We start from the raw sequence: 18,519 nt of genomic DNA, 5'->3' as shown, positions 1-18,519 counted from the left end.
TGTTGTCGTCAGCAATACGCTTATAATTATATTTCAGAATTTCTGTGGCTTTTGATTTTACTCGAAACTTGTCATAACTGATAATATATGAATTTGGAGTAAGAACACACATATTTAGGTTAAATATAGATCCGTTGTCTATTTTAATTCATTTACTAAGAAAAATAGATACAAACGTGTCATAAACTGGAACGGTCTTACTAATTACGACTAATTAATTTCTCCTTCGCTTGGACATTATATAACATATATCTTGTACTTATATGAAAAAAGAATATTATTATTATTGTGTTATTTGTATCATCTTTTCCATCATCAAGCAATATTTTGCTCCTTCTACTTTCTTCGATTCCGTCGGTTCGCTTTTGACGTCATTTCGCACGTGACGGAAGAACACGAATGCTGGTTTCGTTAGTCATCGTCATCGACGCGTTCGCCACTCTCGTGGAGGGCGCTTTTTCTCTCTCTCTCTCTCTCTCTCTCTCTCTCTCTCTCTCTCTCTCTCTCTCTCTCTCTGTCTGGAAAAGAGCCGAGAGAAAAGACACGTACAAAAAGCAAACGCGTGTTGATCGTAATGGAAATCGGTCCTTGGCGCGCAGGGATCCAAGGAATCCGCATGATCGCGGCGACGTGAGAGAGAAGGAGAAAGAGTCTGGCCGCGGTGCGCCAAGGTTAAGGTGCCGCTTGTGGAGCCGAGCGATATCCTTCGCGCGCGCTCTGATAAAATCCTAGACGGACGAATAAAATGCGCGCTCGATCGAAAGGGGACACCGCTCGACGATTGGTCAACGTTAATACGTACGACACGATATGCCACGTGTATATAATTCGATCTTCGCCATTGTAGACTAGTCACCTGCTAAGTTTCCGCTAGACGCCGTGCGTTGCTGCCCGCGAACGGCGACATGCTGCCCGCCAAGGTACGTGAAAAGGTCAGGAACTAGCGGATCACGCTAGTTTTTCGGCACCGTGGTCCATCGACGAGAACGTCAGTGCGGCGGATTCGAGGACCTGAGGACGCACTCTCGGGACTCTATTGACTGTGGGCAGAGCGATGGAGCTCTTTTTCGGACGTATAAACAGATCGTTAGAAGTTACAGTATGGTAGAGCGTTTCGAAGGCGAGCCGGATTGAACACGTCATCGTGACGTTCGTCGCTCGCATATCGGGAACGAATTCTGGTCTCGAAACGGAATCTCGAGAGTGGTCCCGGCGACGAGGATGTCACAGTCCGGTGGATTCGAGGGTGTTTTTGAGGTAGATTTGCGATTGAGGTCGCGACTGAAGACGGTAGCTGAACTTTTCCGGATAACGCTCGCAGAAACAGATCGATGCGCGTGCGATCGGGAAGGAATTATACCGTAATTTCGAGGATGGTCCTGGAAGTGAGACACAAGGACGCAGACCTGAGGATGCTGTCGAGGATGGCTGATACAAAACTCACGAAAACAGATTGACACGCGCGTTCCAGTATGGACGAAGCTGGGAGGGGAGGGGAAGGGGAATATGCTGTCGTGTCGTTCGTTGCGTAAAGGTGTAACGTCGGAGAGGTTGTTTAATCGAACGATCGTTGCGTCCGGGATGTTGCAATAATCATTGATCGATCGGCCTCTCTCGGTGATTTTTGCACGGTGTGTGTAAAAGGATCGGCCGCGATGGCGGCGGCGTGCAGCAACGCGTGAAAAGATTGCGAATTAATGCACGGTCGAGACGCGGAAAAAAGTCGCGGGTATATACACGGCATGCAAATGCGCGGCACACTTTCTAGCTGCGCGGGTGCGAGGCGCTTTTTGTCGCCAATTGTCGAAATTCGTCCTAATGCAGGCGGATTCGAGGCCGCGATCGCCTACGCGACACAGTTCTCGCTGAGCGAGCCGATACCGCGGAGTCGCTCGGCAGCGATGACACAATCGTGACACAACCGCGTGTCTCGTTCCATGAAACACTACGCGCACGGTATTCTTAGCCGCGCCGTTCTCGGCCACATTGTTGAGCGGCCGCGCGAAAATATGTGCGTACGGCGGATTGTCAAGGCGAACTGTCAAATAATTCGCTGCGTAAGGAACTCAGGCGAACATTATCAAATTCGGCATTCGACATTCGTTTGTGCTCGCTTCGCATTCATCAAGTGAGATACATCGAGCGTCTAGCGTCAATTTAATTATGTTTTATGCGGAAACGTCGGGCCGATTCTCAGCCGATTTCGCTCCTCGTCGATTTAGTTATATTGAATCGGACGTTTGGTTAAACTTTTGATACCAAACTTTTGATATTAATGCCAGAGGTTTACTTCACGCTAATTATGAAATATTTATGACACTGATTATAGACGTTAATTAATTTTTTTTATATACGGAAATATTACAAACATAAATAATAATTAATGCTGCGTAAAGGGCATCGATATGTTTGATACCAAAAGTTCATGTCGTGCCAATTATTACGCGGGGGTTAATAATAAAAATTGCCGAGTATTATGCCGATTTTTGCGCCGGCGGAAAGAGAAGAAAGGAGGAAGAGCGTGAGAATTACGTATAAAATACATTAAATTAATAGTTATTTTTCCTGGTGCGCTTACGTCACGCAGGTACACCTATGCGCGCATTGAAATCACCGGGGATCGTCATGTCTAATGTGCAATTTCCCGCAGATCACCCTGTTATTTGGACTCGCGACGCTGGTAAAATTATCAGCAGCTGCACCGGACAGCGCCGGGATCGTGGAGATGGTGAACGGATTGGCATATGGTAAGTCAGACTTCTGCTTCCTGACTTTCTAGAAAATTTTAGAGACGCGCGCATGAAAACGAACGTCGACGAAAGTTTTCCTGAGAGAAACTCTGCTTTGTCATAATTGATGTATATTTATGAAAAAATCATGTTACAGCTGCTTCAACGTATTAACAACATTTCTTCCTATGGCAAATTTATTTTGAGAACGCTTGATTTTTGCATTTTGACAGCCGTTTTCTAATTTAGTTAAATATTTCCACGTGGAAATTTCCGTGTGGAATAGAGAGATCAATCGATAAATAAACCAAATGAAATATTTATAGTCCCGCTTCCGAGCTTTCGATCCGAATCGGTCTCCAACAGAAAGCAGCACTGGTGGTCGCTCGTGTCTGAAACCTTTCATATTGCCTTTCACCAGAGAAGAATAGTCAATATGTTAGATATGAGCCGCCGCGTCTAGTAGGCCACGAAGATTTCAATAAATCTATTCATTTCTGACCCTTTCGTAAATCGACATTAGCAACTCGAAATAAAAATACGTATACAATAACACGCGAAGCTATCGTTATTTTTGGAGTTTTTCCTTGAATTGTGCAGAAAGTTCCCGCACAATTAGTCATTCCAGTCGCGTCTCAGGTTACAACCTACTAAATTACTTTCCAGACACAGAACGAAGAAATTGCTTTACATATTCCCGGGGTTCCTTTAAATTACGATGTCGTCGCAAACAACAACGATGCGTGAAAAACATTCGTCATTTCGGCGGTGTCTTTCAACTGGTTCGCAAACAGTCTACCACGAATGGAATCCAAGAGTCTCTCGAATCCCATGAATATCGAATTAATTTACGGCGATGTTAATTCCCAGAGACATAATTCGCGAAAATATCTCGTTAATAATCGTCGTCTAGAATCATCGTCCGAAAATTTGTTCGACATACGAGATCTATTTTTGTCAATTCATTACGTCAGTTTCTCACATTATTTTATTAAATGTGTTTATTATATCATTTTATATTATCAATTTATTAACATTCTCCCATACACTTGAGCCTCCTCCCCAAAGCTTGACAGTCATAATTAAATTAACTACCAATGAAAAAACAAAATCAAACTGTCATGCCACCAAAAGATACTTCAATAATTCCCTAAGGGATATAAATAAATAAATAAATAAAAATCTATCCACAAATTTGGAAAATATAGCGATCAAAACTTCAAATGTCTAAACTTTCCAACAAAGTTAACCTTATGTACATATTTAGCTTAAGACATTTATTATTACTTTATTAATGAATTTTCACGATTCGATTGCTTATTTACTAATCAGGACGCTTTAATCATTCCAGTCGCGTCTCAGATTCCAACCTATTAAATTATTTTTTAGACAGCGAAGAAGTCGCTTAACATATTCCCGGGATTCTTTTACATTACGATATCGTCGCGACGGATATCTTTTCGCAGTGGGCGAGAAATATTTATCCAGTGTCCTCGGAATCGCCTTAAGATCACCTTAGAATCATTTTAGAAATATAAAACGAAACGGAACGCAAAACGCAAATCGGAATTTCTCAATTTGTATCTCTCTTCTCTTTTCGTCCGTTATCCTCGCAATTTCGCGCGCGCTTTAATGACTTCGTTAACAGTAACGAGCCTCGATTGCATCACTCAACAGGTGGAATCCCGTACGGAAGTGTGAGCGGCATGGTGGCCAAGTATCCAGGTTACGGGCAAGTCGACAACCCCCAGCAGCAAGCGAGACAATTGGGCGGCTTCGACTTCGCGCAGCACCCAGTAATCATCACGCCGAATCTGCGCACGAATCGGCCGCTGGCATTCACGCCTCGACAAGTGCAGATTTACAATCTACCCGCAGTCGTTGCTCCAGGTGTCGTCGGCACGATCAGCCAAATCGGCTACTAGCCATCCGCCTGCCGGACGGAGCTTTTCGTCGGGGAAACACGCCTCGTCGTGGTCATCGAGTCAGCCAGCCGAATCAGACGAGCGTCCTCTGACACCTGTCGCCGATCGCGAGGAAGAAGACACGTCGAGAACGCCAGCCGATCGCTCTCTCACGAAAATTGCATCCCGCGCGATCTCAAGCGACGCTGAAGAAATACCGTTGGATGAAGTCCTCGTCGATCCATGCGAGCATCAGGCTGTGCTGCGCGACAGCTTTCGCGTAAATTAGCTATAATTGCCAACGATAACGTTCGTTACTCGAGAATTATTTTCTCTCTGTCTGGCTTCAGAGGGAGAGGGGGAGAAGGAGAGAATAATTCCTCGCGCGAGGCGCCGCTACGCGCTCTCCGACGTCGTCCTGCATTGATGTGCCACTTGTTCATTCATTGCCATATTTTTTTTAGTAGATACTGTAAGGCTCACACGCTTGTAAAGATAGAGAAATACACACGGATGCCTGGCGAAACGTTGTTGCGTTGTTATTAATGCCGCCTGTCAATGGGGTCATTTGTTATTGGAATTGGAATTTAAGTTTCACAGACATACTGCTGAGTCAGAATTCAGGTATTCGATCGGAAGGAAATTCGGAAGTGTATAAAAAAGTGGCTACAAATCGATGCATCCAAAGTCGAACGACCGACGTCGTCACCCTCCTGGCGGAAATCAATTATTCGGCGGAAATAATATATTACAAGTTGTTTTAACAATTCGAGTATCTTAGTCTTAATAATATCATTATTGGATCAAGATCGACCCATCTTATTTACACAATGACATTTTTCGTAGGCCTTGCAATTTCTTTTCTGAATATTCATTTCCGATTTTCGTGCTGGAGTCTCATTTTTTATCGAAATATTTTCACCATTTTACTTTTAATATTTTGGTCATTTACTCAGTCATAAAAAATGTCTGTATCGGTTGGCTCTTCTCCAAGACGAAGCTGAAATTAATATTAACAAAACGCTCGCAGGACGATTCGATCAAAATCGCTTCGTCGATGACGAGCTCTGCAGCTTTCGACCCACGCGACCGCCAGTCCACCGCGATCCACCCTTCCGTCACACCCTGGACACAGCGCAACGAGGGTAAAGGCGCGTTTAAGGAGAGAAAGTATAAATGACATCGGACACGATGTCTGTCCTTTAGTCGTTACGAGCCGCACGCACGATGCATTACGCGTTGCACGTGAGTATCCTCGCATGTAAAAGCCGTTCGTTCGTTCGTACACAGGGAAGAACGGAGCGCATTTTGCAACGCACGTCGCTCGTCCCGCGATAGCGCGATTAATCAGGAACAGCGAAAAATCCGGCGCGTGCCGCGGAGATTAGTGCGAAGTGCCGAATTGCCACAATTACTCAGCGAGAGCGCGCGGATGCAGAGGAGAGCCTCGGCATTTCTCTCTCTCTCTCTCTCTCTCTCTCTCTCTTTCTCGCTCACTTTACCCATCTACTCCCTTCCCACTTTTCTCTCAGTGGCAAATCGTGGAAGTCAATCACAGAGTGATTTAACGTAATAGCCGAGTGATTCGCTCATGAATTCATTTACGAGGATACACACGCCTCTTCTGCAGCCTTCGCGTCGCTTGATTCATCACGCGCGCGAGCGGCGCATTACTGCGTAAATGAGATCGCATGATCTCGAATGATGCCGCGACTGTGTTTAATACGCGAAGAGAACGGCGGCTTTGACAATTCACGTGGCCGGGGTTGCCGGGTTCATCGGGTCACGCGCCGGTTTCGCGGGAGTCGCGAGTTGCATACATTACCGTTTCGGTTAAGTTCAAGAAACGGGCAAATTATTCGGCGGCGCAGCAACTCGTCATTAAGCGCGTCGTTGCGATCTGCAATCTTCTCACGCGCAGAGTGCGGCCGCATTAGTCCAGTTTTGTTGAATCACGAGCACGATGGTTCACGGGCGAACGCAAGCTGACGTGTCTGCTTGTGCACAACGCGTAATTACTCGAAATTTCAATTAATTTAATCGCGCTCCGCTAAAATAATAATATCTTGATCAGCATTGATTGTCCGATATAATTTTAGTTGATCATTAAAGTAATAGAGATTAACACTGAGATTGATCTTGAGTGATCGTCACTCGAAACGATTACTTTGATTTGATTGAATATTGATTAAAGTGCTCATAATTACATGTGTGGCGATTGATTGATTTTGACTATCGATTCGTCGATTATTTTAGCGAACTAAAGTTTGAATCGATTATTAATGCCCGACACTGATTTTGCTACAGCTGCGTTCTGGATATTTAATTATTATTTTTATCATATTCACGTTGGACAGCGATTGTTACTGACCCTTTGTAAAGTTTTCGATGCCTCGTTTATTTGCTCGTTTTAATGGGCACTTACTGCTATTATTTTTTCTATCGAATCGTTACTGATATGAGCGAAAACCAGAAGCGATTAAGTTTAAACCAAAGCTTTCTCGGCAGGTGGATTGCGCCTGATATAAAATGTGCGTCGACAAATGAGTACTCGCCACGACGTAGGAGTACTTTTATTATTAATGCCACGGTATGTGCGGCGGAAGTCACATCGTCCACCTATATTTACTTACAAAGCGTGCTGACATTACAAGGAAGCGCTCTCAAATTGTTGCCTGATAACTATGTATTTGATAAAACGTCGGGTAAAAAGAAAGAACAGCCGCGCTCATATGAGTCTTACATAAATCGGAGGAATATTTGCGGTTGCAACTTCCGTTACGGAGTTTCCATCCTACGAAGCGTTGAGCAGTTAAAACGGCCGATCGATTGAGAAAGAAATTTCTTTCACTGGAGTCTAAATCGTAGAACACGGTCATATGGGCGACTAGAGCCGAATGCAGATTATTCGTGCTGAATCTTCATCGCGAGAAGGTAATTGTCTTTGACAGTGTAAATGTACGCAACAAGATGTCCTTGGTTGAGCGTACACGGCAAATTTATCATCCACGTCAAACGGATCCTTGTATCCTATTTCTTGTGTTAAGTCGATGAGAAAAAAGTCATCATTTTCCCATCAAGTTCTCTCTAGGAATTTTGCATATTAAGAAGGCGAAGAAGTCCTTCTTAGGTGTCTGAAAAAAGAAAAGGTCCAGAGAGAGTTCATTTTATTCGATAATTCAATTTTTTTTTAATTGTTTGTCCTTTGAAAAACATGGTGATTTCGTCTTCCTTCTTTATCTGACAAAAGAGACAAATCTTTTGTATCAAAATCTAATGTTAGAATAATTCCCCATTCCTCACCTCCCTCATTCTTCATATCCTTCTCGGAAGGATATTTCCCATATTAACGAGATTGCTTTGTTCGTCAAGTATTATCATTCTAGCACAATGAAGATTTAACACGAGTAACTGTGAGCTCCGGGATCTAACTGTCCGCATTTTACGTGACTCGATCGTGAGGACTATAAAATATAAAACACGCGCGACGCGAATTAATTTTCGTGGCGTCGCGCGCGGTAACTCGACCGTGCGAGCCTGCTCGCGGCGTTTCCTCGACGTGCGTGCGTTGCACTTCGCGAAAATGCAATCGGCGTGACCGCACACACAGACCGATTCGATTCTATTATTATAAGAATCGCGGTTCCATACGACGAGAGACGACAGACGCGGTTAATAAGCATGCCGGGAGCCGATATTTGCACGCGCGCTTGTGTGCGTGCGTGCGTGCGTGCGTGCGTGCGTGTCGGCTCTCCTTTTCGCCGAGATTTTGCACAATCGGCACACGCGGTGCGTTGATCGCCGGATTTATGTGCACACGCGTTCCCTCGCCCCCCTCTCTCTTTCTTCTACTCGCCTTACGCAATGACAAATAAAACATAATTTTACAGGGAGATCGCCAGTCACGCTATGCTCGACGTCGTTGCGCGTTGCGTTACTCGTAACACTCTTCTTCCCTCTTTCCTCTGCTTCTCCTTCTTCTTCTTTTTCTTCTTCTTCTTCTTCTTCTTCTTCTTCTTCTCCTGCCCGGAAAATCTAAACACCGCGGTATTTCAGATATTTTCGCGTGAAAACGTAGGCAAAATTGCCGCGAAGTTACCTTTTGATTTCGAAGAAAAGAAGAAAGAGAAAGAGAAGAAAAAGCCGATTACCTTGATTAACACTGAAACCACATAAATTCTTTATTTATAACACTGAGTCGTTCGATGAGTTCCTAGAAAATTTACAAAGAGTAATAAAAATTTTATAGTTGGACAAAACGTTTATTTAGGTCCTTTTCTCAACACCAGAAGATTATAAAAAGTGAAAAGCATAAAGTCGCGCGTGACTATAGGGTTATCGGCTTCGAGTATCTCGTACATCTTCAAATCTTTATGAGCTTATCGAACAACTGGATAATAATACCTATTTATAATCGGGTATTTTGCAAAATGATGGCATGGCAATAATTCATCGCGAATCCACCGCTAAACATTAAACGGGTATTAACGACGGAGTTGTCACGTCGCGAATGTTTATACGTTATGCTAAGTGTGACGCGGGAGAGAATTCATTATTTTTTTATCAACTTAATTATACACTCGCGAGAACGCTGTCCGTGTTGATAAAACTTTCGAGCAACTCCAGCGAAAGAACGGTGAAGACGTACAAGATCGTCTCGCTCGCGTGCGACAGTCTGCGCGAGAATCTTTTTGAGAACAAAAAATTTATCAAGCGCCAAATTCCAAGTGCGACTTGGTCGCAATTTTTTCTTTTTTTAACAAACACCGCATGTGACATCGCCAATTCTTCCTCGTTGCAGATACTGTTCCACTGCATCGCGCTCTGGTGCGCGATAAGCGGAGGGGAAACGGCGCGAAGCTCAGTTAGTAAGTATAACTTTACGTTTGTTGCATATAACGATGAAACAGAAAAACGAAACGAAATCAGAATTTACTCAAAACAGTGCTACATAAAATGTAACATGAAAAATGAAATATTAAAATAGTGTAAAGTCCCCCGTCGATTCTACGTCATTCTGTGACGACCGTGAAAGTCCATCTAGAAGCTTTCACGAACACAATACTTGCACTTTTCGCATAGAATGACGAAACAGAAATGCAAAAGAGATCATTAGAATTTAGTCGCAGCGATATGTGATGTCAAACGTGAGATAAAAATCCGAGTGTAACCTTTAGTCTTGCTGCTGTTAGTTTTTCATCGATGTAACAAAAAACCTTGTACCCGATGTTAATTCGATACAACTTTATTCGCTCCATAAGTATAATTAAAATATCGTAAAGTCTCTCTCCTCGCGTCATCGATCGCTCGCGGCAACGCGATATTTAAGGAACGTCGGCGACCTTTTCCCTCTTTTTACGAACAGTTTATCCCCCGGCGTTTTGGAATGTTGCATTTGCATCGAATCGGCATGTTTTCGTAAATATATTGCTGCTAACCGGATGTACATAAAAATCCAGGCGGGAAGACCGATCGCCGCGCGCTCGACGGCTCGTAACTCGAAATCACCGCCTAACAAATAACATCCGCGAGGAGAGATCAAAGCGATCCGCGACATTTGAGTTTAATCGCGTGGCCCCGATTAAATTCCTCGTTCATTAAACTACTCCCTTTTGACGGAGGTCCCGAGATCCTGGCGAACTTCGCCAAGAACGTGGCCTCGGTGATATCACCGGCGATATTGAGCGACGTGCAGCAACGCAACAACCGGTCGTCCTACCAATCCATCCTGGCGATACCCATCCGTTTCAACGGCGACGACCCGGACTCGCCCTCGACCTTGGACAACGTGGTCGACAAGACGACGAATGCAGCCAGGTACTACGAACCTCGCTCAAACCCTTACCCTTACAACGGACTCTACGACAACCCTCCGACGAGGGTGGAAGAGCCGCGAGTGAGCGGAGGTCTAGGACAGTCTTTGTCGGACGAGGAATATTATCTACGTCAAGGTCAACCGAACTTCAACAATCGAGCTTACAACTTCCCGTCGAATGGTAACTTCAGGGCGACTGACAAGTCCACTATCAATGACGACGTGGACTCGTCGATCGGTAGCATCGAGCAGTCGCCCACCAATCAGTACTCCGCCTACGCCGGCGGCTTCCGACCTTATCTAGGAGGAAAACCCTACGGAGACTTCCATGGGTCTTATGGACCTTACGGACATTTCCACCATTATAATGACGACGACGGTAGCTCGGAGGAGAACGCACGAGTCGAGAACAACGGCACAAACCATCATGGTTATGGGCCACCATATTTCGGGCCCCATGGCTACCACCATGGGCCCTACGGCGGTCCGTCGTTCGCCTACGGCGGCTACCCTGGTTATGGACCTTATGGGCCCCATCACGCAAACGGGAATGACACCGACGGCAACGGGAACGGACGGAACAGACACTATGGGTTTCACGGGCCTTATCATGGCGGTCCCGACTTCTATGGGCCTCCTGGCTACGGCTATGGGTACCACGATAACGGGCACGGCGGCAACGGTAACGGTAACGCCAACGGCAACGGTAACGGCAACAGCAGGCAAACGGAGGAGCCGGCCGGCAACGGCGATCGCGGCAACTCGTCAAAAAACGGCTACCCGCATCCTTATGGGCCCCCTTTGAAGCCGTTCTTCCACCACCACGGTTTTCCGCCCCCGTTCAACATTCTGCCCTACGACCACTTCCACTTCAAGGGCGGCCCTGTGGCCGGGGTTGGCCACGGTGGCTATCCCATCTTTGCCGATCCGTATCTGATTGGCTTTCCGTTCCATTTTCCTTACGGTCCTTACGCTCACGGTAAGAAGTACCTACCGCCGAAGGACAAGCCAGCCGACTCCGGTGAGTCGGACGACCAGCCGGAGAACTCGGCCGGAGAACTCACGGACGACGAGAACCCCGAAAGGATAACCGCGGTCAATCAGGATGAGGTGGCGCCAGCTTCCACCTCGAATCGATACAACACGCAGCGGAAGAGCCTGAAGCAGCTCGGCCTGGTGAACTTCCAGAGCCGGAAAGCCTGATGACGTCGACACCTCGCGATTCACGGCATGATTCACGGAGGCGAAATTGAAATATAGATTTAGGCACGTAAAGTTAAAAATGCGATATGGTGGAAGAATTGTCGTTGCGTTTTTGGCTGAATTCTCGATACAAAAAGTTAAAAACGAATTAAGCAAAGCTCCCAATAGCCGCTCTTACCAGCATCGATCGAAGCTTAATTGTTATTTAAACTCTATTTGGACGAAGATTTAAATTCACGATGGCGGTCATGTGATCTTCTTCTGAAACGTGAAAAGTTTCACGTAAAGTTAACGATTTGAACTTTTCGCCGAAAGTGCGAAACTTTTCACATTCTTGATCTTTGGAGAAAGTTGCATGATAACCGCCTCTTCTGGATGACTTTTGCAGTCTTTAAAGTAGACCTTTTTCGTGCGCGCGTCTCAAGATCTTGAAATTAAGTAAAGATAAAATAAATGAATATACAACAATATGAAACCTCCGCCGCGTTATTATAACAGCATCTCGGATTGCGAGGCTTCATCGACGTTGCCGGTAACGACTGTCAGTGTAATTTTAACGCTTCGAGCGCAACGGCCGTTGAAGCGCAAGTTCAGCCGAGAATGCAAGAGAAGCGTCGCTGATGAATATGCTATAAGACAAACCATCTCCGTCGCAAGTCCACGAGATTCTTCCAGCCGGCGAAATAACGTGATTTACATGCTGATCGTTGGCTCATTATGTATTCCGTTGAAAGATACAATAAAGTTGGTAATGTTCACTGGGAAGGTTATGAACTTCATCCACCGCGGGCGCAGCGACTCCGTCACGAAGACGCAGAGCGTTCGATGGAGCTGCTTAAAAGCCGGATAAACTCTCGGCGAACTTTACGACACACGATCCTCGACATTCTCGACGAGATGACGGCTGCTCGTTATTTGTTAACCTTCGCTCGTGCCTCGCGTCTGCATATCGCTTACGGCGAGAGATCGGATCTGCATGGGAAGATCAGTCGATAATTAACGAATCCGCTAATTAAGAGCCGCGCGACACGCACGTTCGAACTTGTCGTCGGTTTCCACTCGCGGCGACGCTCCCACGATTACGATAGAGAAGGGAACGTTCTCATGATTATTGCCCGGCCTTTATCCACGCAATTATTCGTCGTCCGAACAATGCACAGGGCTTCGCATGGTCCAGTAATTTTCGCGGCCTCCACGCGATTTCGCGTACGCACGTTCGACGCGTCTGTCTAACCGGCGTCGATGACGATACGAAAGGCGATTATGCAAGGCACGCGAGAGAGCTGCACGCGGAGACCCTTCATTTTCGCGTAATTAGTCGCATCCGTTTGCTCGCGCGAAAAGAGAACTGTTAGCGGATCCCTTGAACAGCGTGATATTTCTTTTCCTTCTAACCGCAACTCTTCTCCTGGGCGTTCCGGAGTCGGCCAGGATCCCTCGGATGGTGTGAACTTTTCCTCTCCCAAGATCCATATCGATCGTTAAATGGTATCATTACGGCGCGCGTTCAAGGCGTAAATGCATAACGATTTTTACGTAACGCGCTAGAAATCCTTCGCTATTCTGAATATCGATCCTGGATTCGGTCCCGTTTCCGCTGGGAGCGGAAAATAGATCGGCTCGGAATAACGTGCGGACAATCGAGCGTGAAGGTAAACGTACGTAAGAAAGGGAATCATGTTCCCGTAAAAAAGCGAAGACAATCGCGGAATATTCATATGGGCGGTGCCGCGATTGATCGAGACGCAAGGTGAGTTATCGCGTTATCGCGGAGCCCGTGGTAAGTATGATACATCGAGGAAGCGACAGAACAACGCCTGTTCTCGCTATCGGCCGAAAGCATCGGAAGAAAAAGTGACAACCTGCCAACGAAGTGTCCTCAATTTCTAGCAGATTTTTATCGATGCGCCCTCGTCACCTCACATGAAGAACAATCATGTGCAATGCATATGTTTCGTTTAGATCGTACGTACCCTTGGATAACTTCATCCGAGACGCGACGATCTCTTCGCTAATTCCTTGACATATCCACACTTCTCCGCATTAAAAAAAAAAAGAATATCTAAAAACAGGAAACATTTAATCAGTGGATACAGATACTTTACTTAAATTCTACCGATAACAGTACATATATTTCTGCACTGAGAAAATAATTTTTCTTAAATAAGAGAGTACAAGTCTCTCTTAGGAGCGTTATCTTTCCGTTCACGGACGCGGTCAAAGAAAAAATGTCTGAAAGATATTTTTAATGAATTTGAATTTACTCTTACTAACATACATCTTTTTACCGAGAATCTCTTTCTTTCAAATGAGATTTTCGTGAAAAAGAAACAGTTACTTATTTTTTATTTAAATAAAAAATTTTTAGGTTTAAGTACATACATGTGTTGTTAGCGACCGAAATAAATATATTTCATTTTTAGATATTTTTTCCGAGATTAGTTTCTTCAGCCTTCAATAATTGTTACACGAAGATTATCGAGCCGTGTGCGTTTCAAACGTCTCACTGAAAAATAATAAATAAAAAAAGAAAGGATCAGGACACGCCCGCCAATCCTTTTATTCAAATAATAAATGTTGAAAGCAAAACGAAGTTTCCGCATTTAATCAATTCTGTTTTTCTTTTCACGGTTCAGTGAATTCAGCCTCGCATGTATCTCACAGCGAGCACGACATCAGCATAATTCGGTTATATAATTAAACCTTACTAAATCTTAAACTTTACCTAAATCTTACTTTTTACTCAAGAGAAAGATACAGAAGACTAACGTTGATCGTCCCAAGCAAGTGCAAATTAATTAATGAATCCCCTGACTCGGCACTCTTCGGTCTCTTTCAAGTCGTCCTTCCTCTCGCAAATTCCAGCAGTTCTAACGAAACGTATCGCTAAAAGGACATCGTCGTCGCAAAATTGGGCAACCGCTCACGCATATATCAGCACGGACGCGCGCTCGAGCGCAATATATCAGCACAATTTCGCCAACGGCACATTTTGTAAGAGAATCCCGGCTTACGTAAGCGTCGCGTCGCATCGTCTGTCACCTCTTTCTGTTTCGCTTACGATACTCGGAGGAGAGCACGGTTTCCCTGTGCTCAACGGCCGGGATTCACCGGCGGGCCCGTGCATTATTGCCGGCGATAAGCGATTAGCGGCTGCGGCGGTCATTAAGTATCGTAACCCACGACGGTTGCGACGTATGATTCTCTCCCCCGGCCGCAATAATGAGGGGCCTCACGGCGGACACACGCGAGCAACCGCGTCGAGGAAGAAATTTTCGGATGTCAAGGCGTCCACCGCGGGCGGAGCGGCCACGCCGCGCCCGGGAACTCACGTGAATTCGCCGCACGTGCAGGTCGCGTCGCGTCTCTCTTTCATAATGCGAGCCGCAACTCAGTCGTGTAATCTCAGGGTAACAATGAAGTTTCCTATTAGCACAGGCGGAGACGCGGAGGCCAATGCGAGGTCCGGAAAAGCGCAACTCTCCCGTGGGGGGTCCACCGCGCGCGCGTCGCTGCGGCGGACCTCGCCTTTGTTATAAAAGAAGCCCGCCTGTCGCTGAGAAACGATAGACAGTGGTATTCGGCTACGACAGATGGGAAAAAATCGGCGCGACTGAGAACCTGCGAGAACCGCGTATCTGCAATAACGAGAGAATGGCGTGTCTGAAGATCGTAAGTGCAGCGAGTGCGAGGCGCGGAAAGTCGTTCGTGAAGAGTCGCGTCGGTTTACACCCCCTGGCGATCGCGATTTCCGATCGATTTCTTCGCGACCCTTCGGAAGTTCCTTGATAATTTAACCTCCTTGGGCGCATGCTGATACCTACGTATATGTTAAGTATTTCTTTCTTAATTCGGATTGTCGTTGGATGTCGTCGACAAAAATGTCACAGACGATATTATAAACAAATATTCACGGCGAAAACTTTTGCAGAAAAAGAAAAATCTCGTCTCACGATTGACTGACGTAATATCTGTGTCACTTTAAAATTAAATTGTTTTCTTCTGATTTTCATGAATTCGTCACTGTGTGAAGAAGAAGTTAATTTGTAACGTTTCATAAAAGCAGGAAAAATCCTCGGCACACAATATGATTAATATAATATTTACGTAGCTTTGAAATTAAATGATTTTTTTTATGATTTTAATCAATTTATCTCTGAAGAAGTTAATTTGTAGAATTCCATGAGAAAAAGAGAAGTATTGTTACACGGTGACAGACATAATATTTATGTCAACTTAAATAATTTTCTCCTCCGATTTTAATAAATTCGTCCCTGAAGAGGTTAATTTATAATTTCCTTGGAGTTTCTAGTACCCACATTTCTCATTTCTCATTTCTTAGTGGCGCGTATGATGCAAATTTTAGATCACAATGTCCTTGAACGCGAGTCGTCGAAATCGCGCGATAACGATACCTGCGCGAGTCATTAAAACGAAATTTGCTTTATTATTTCGCCGCAATTTCGCGATAAAGCGCGACACGAGCGAAGCTTAAAGAGCCTCAGCCGAAAGGGTAATCTTGTCACAACGCCGCGAAGGATTAATCCGGATAAACTCGCTACATTAAGGAGCGAAATACTTCTCCCGAGCGTTATCGACTAATCTTCAACGCGCTTCTCACCTTTACAGTATATCGTTCTGCTTTTGGCCGTTGCAATCGGTGTGGCAGTTGCGAAACCGGGATACTTGGGTGGATACGGATACGGCTTCTATCCGTACTCCTACGGTTACAAGTTTCCATTCTATGGCGGCTACGGCCATGGATACGGCCATGGTGGATACGGCCACGGATACGGACACGGATACGGCCATGGTTATGGATACGGTAGGAATTATGGTAAAAACGACACAATTTTACGCAATACTATACTCGCAGCATCGCAGTCTCATCGCAGAATCGTCATTTCCCCATCGATTCGTACGTCTCCCCTTTAACTTTGAGTCGCTCTTGGGACTTGTAACATTTTCTTCTTTTTATCTCTTATTGCGGCTAATCGATATCCAATTGAGCAAAATTGAACAACTTCGTTTTAAATTCGGATAATTGGGTCATAAAAAAATTATAGCATATACAAGTGTAGATGTAAAATTTACGGGGTTTTAATTTGTCGTTATGAGCGCTAACGTAATGCAAAATAATTTCAATTACGACGAGTTAATTTTTGCAAGAAGATACGTAGCTTGTTCGTAGATTTTGCATTGAGAGCCAACCGAAAGAATCGTTTCTAGCGCAACAATGACGTTTTCAGCACGTTTTGTGCACCTGCGTGATAAATTTTTTATTATACAATCTCACAACACGCAATTTTATACACAAAATAGCTTTTGTGTATAAAATGTTTCAGAAAAGGTGGGCTCTCCCTGGCTATATATAGTTATATCCTTCTTATCAAAAGAAACAAAAAATTCCTATAAACGTAACACCGAAAAGTGTTTAATTAAAAGATTAATGTCGAGTCGTGATTAAGAGAATTAACCTCGACGTTAATACGTGCGATATTTATTTAAATTATTAAATCCACCAGACTTTTATTTTTGGAATTTTTGGAGTTCATTTGAATATTAAAATATATTGTATGTATTGCATTAACACCAAAATTAATTTTATTAATCTTGTCTCGACATTAACTTTTTAACCAAGCATTGTTTACGCACTACGTTTATCCGAAGTTTTTTGTTTGTCTTGGTGAGAAGAATATAACTACGTATAGCAGGATCCTTCTTTCTCGAAACACCGTGTATAAGTGCCGAGTGCACGCGAGCTCGCCTTCGTAACAAAAAAATCGTTCACGCTCGCGCACACACATATGTACACTCATCACTGCGACAAAGAAATCGTCCGCGCGAAAATATTGATGTATTACTTCTTCATCCCCATTTAGGATATCCATACTACGGCTATGGCTACGGCCATCACGGCTATTATTAAAGTAAACTCGGAGCAACATACTTCCTCTGGATTTTCTGGACCGCTGTCCGAAGCGTAAGCCTACAATTACTTAAACATAACTTACGTCGCGCTTTCTCCCTACTATGTATTTTTATCGCTAACATTGAACCCTGCCAAATGATCTGCTGGTTGATCCTCCGAGGGACGCTTCTCTATGTGACGTTCACATCGGAGCGGATAAGTGCGCGAAATTTTCATGTGTTCAGGACGAAACTTCCGAAAGATACGATCTCGAAGAAAAATAAATAAAAAAGGACACCATCATAGAAGATTATGCAACGCACAATGTTCGTATGTTACAAATACATTTCGAATATAAATATGTCAGGAAAAATAAAAATTTTGCGTCAGCGAAAATTTGAATCTCAGTGACAACGTCCTTATTAACGACGACGATTAATTTATTAATTTACATTTAGGGTCTTTAACGACAAGAATATTTTTGGTCATTAATTGAGACATTCGTTTTAGTCTAACAAAAAGAAAGAAAACCTGATAACAAAAATACAGAGAGACTCGACAATCGCAAGCAATTCTATTGGGCGATCTGTTTTCTCGCGCTCGAGTTCGCGGTGCAGAATGACGTGTTTGTCAACCGGAAAGAACACGGTCGACCAGACTCAGTCATTCTTTTTCTGCGGAGAAGCGATTATGCAAAGTGACAGGTGCGACTGTCGCGGTCATGTGGAATATAGTTTCGAGTGCATTCGAGGCGTGTTTAGGAATGACAGAGAGAGAGAGAGAGAGAGAGAGAGAGAGATCGCGCGTCCGCCTACGCATCGCGTTATTGAATTTGCAAGTCCTAACATCGTACTTCAAGACGCGTCACAGAGTCTTTTGTCCGTTAATTGCAGACCGCATGGATCATACCCGTCTTCTTTTCGTTCCTCCTCTTGTTCTTACATCAACCGGCCATTA

At 44.6% G+C, this 18,519-nt stretch overlaps 3 protein-coding genes across 4 annotated transcripts; all 3 read left to right on the top strand.

Annotated features, from left to right (window-relative positions):
• Window positions 1-863: 863 nt before the first annotated feature.
• Window positions 864-5,159, top strand: LOC105191643 (uncharacterized). Its single transcript, XM_011155179.2, has 3 exons — window positions 864-920; window positions 2,651-2,747; window positions 4,407-5,159. The coding sequence occupies exons 1-3, from the start codon at window positions 906-908 to the stop codon at window positions 4,652-4,654; spliced, it is 360 nt and encodes a 119-aa protein (XP_011153481.1). The 5' UTR covers window positions 864-905; the 3' UTR covers window positions 4,655-5,159.
• A 692-nt stretch (window positions 5,160-5,851) lies between these two features.
• On the top strand, window positions 5,852-12,466 carry LOC105191646 (uncharacterized). Its single transcript, XM_011155182.3, has 3 exons — window positions 5,852-5,878; window positions 9,435-9,501; window positions 10,255-12,466. Exons 1-3 carry the CDS (start codon window positions 5,861-5,863, stop codon window positions 11,649-11,651), a joined length of 1,482 nt encoding a protein of 493 aa, XP_011153484.1. The 5' UTR covers window positions 5,852-5,860; the 3' UTR covers window positions 11,652-12,466.
• A 2,743-nt stretch (window positions 12,467-15,209) lies between these two features.
• On the top strand, window positions 15,210-17,939 carry LOC105191642 (prisilkin-39). 2 transcript variants are annotated; one of them, XM_011155178.2, is made up of 3 exons: window positions 15,210-15,323; window positions 16,281-16,476; window positions 17,534-17,939. In XM_011155178.2, exons 1-3 carry the CDS (start codon window positions 15,306-15,308, stop codon window positions 17,578-17,580), a joined length of 261 nt encoding a protein of 86 aa, XP_011153480.1. In that variant the 5' UTR covers window positions 15,210-15,305; the 3' UTR covers window positions 17,581-17,939. The 2 variants fall into 2 exon arrangements, with proteins under 2 accessions (XP_011153480.1, XP_011153479.1); XM_011155177.2 differs by having other exon boundaries at window positions 16,281-16,488.
• Window positions 17,940-18,519: the final 580 nt, after the last annotated feature.

This window comes from Harpegnathos saltator, unplaced genomic scaffold (assembly GCF_003227715.2).
Source record: "Harpegnathos saltator strain DR-91 unplaced genomic scaffold, Hsal_v8.6 scaffold39, whole genome shotgun sequence".
NCBI lineage: Eukaryota > Metazoa > Arthropoda > Insecta > Hymenoptera > Formicidae > Harpegnathos > Harpegnathos saltator.
The sequence above is the reverse complement of the archived record's forward strand: the minus strand, read 5'-3'. Positions and strand labels throughout refer to the sequence as shown.

What these genes read in the sequence shown, in the direction of transcription:
- LOC105191643 (XM_011155179.2), top strand. An exon ending in GGTGAACGGATTGGCATATG is followed by an intron (nt 2,748 to 4,406) that starts GTAAGTCAGACT and finishes ATCACTCAACAG; the next exon opens with GTGGAATCCCGTACGGAAGT.
- LOC105191646 (XM_011155182.3), top strand. An exon ending in AACGGCGCGAAGCTCAGTTA is followed by an intron (nt 9,502 to 10,254) that starts GTAAGTATAACT and finishes CTTTTGACGGAG; the next exon opens with GTCCCGAGATCCTGGCGAAC.
- LOC105191642 (XM_011155177.2), top strand. An exon ending in TGGATACGGTAGGAATTATG is followed by an intron (nt 16,489 to 17,533) that starts GTAAAAACGACA and finishes ATCCCCATTTAG; the next exon opens with GATATCCATACTACGGCTAT.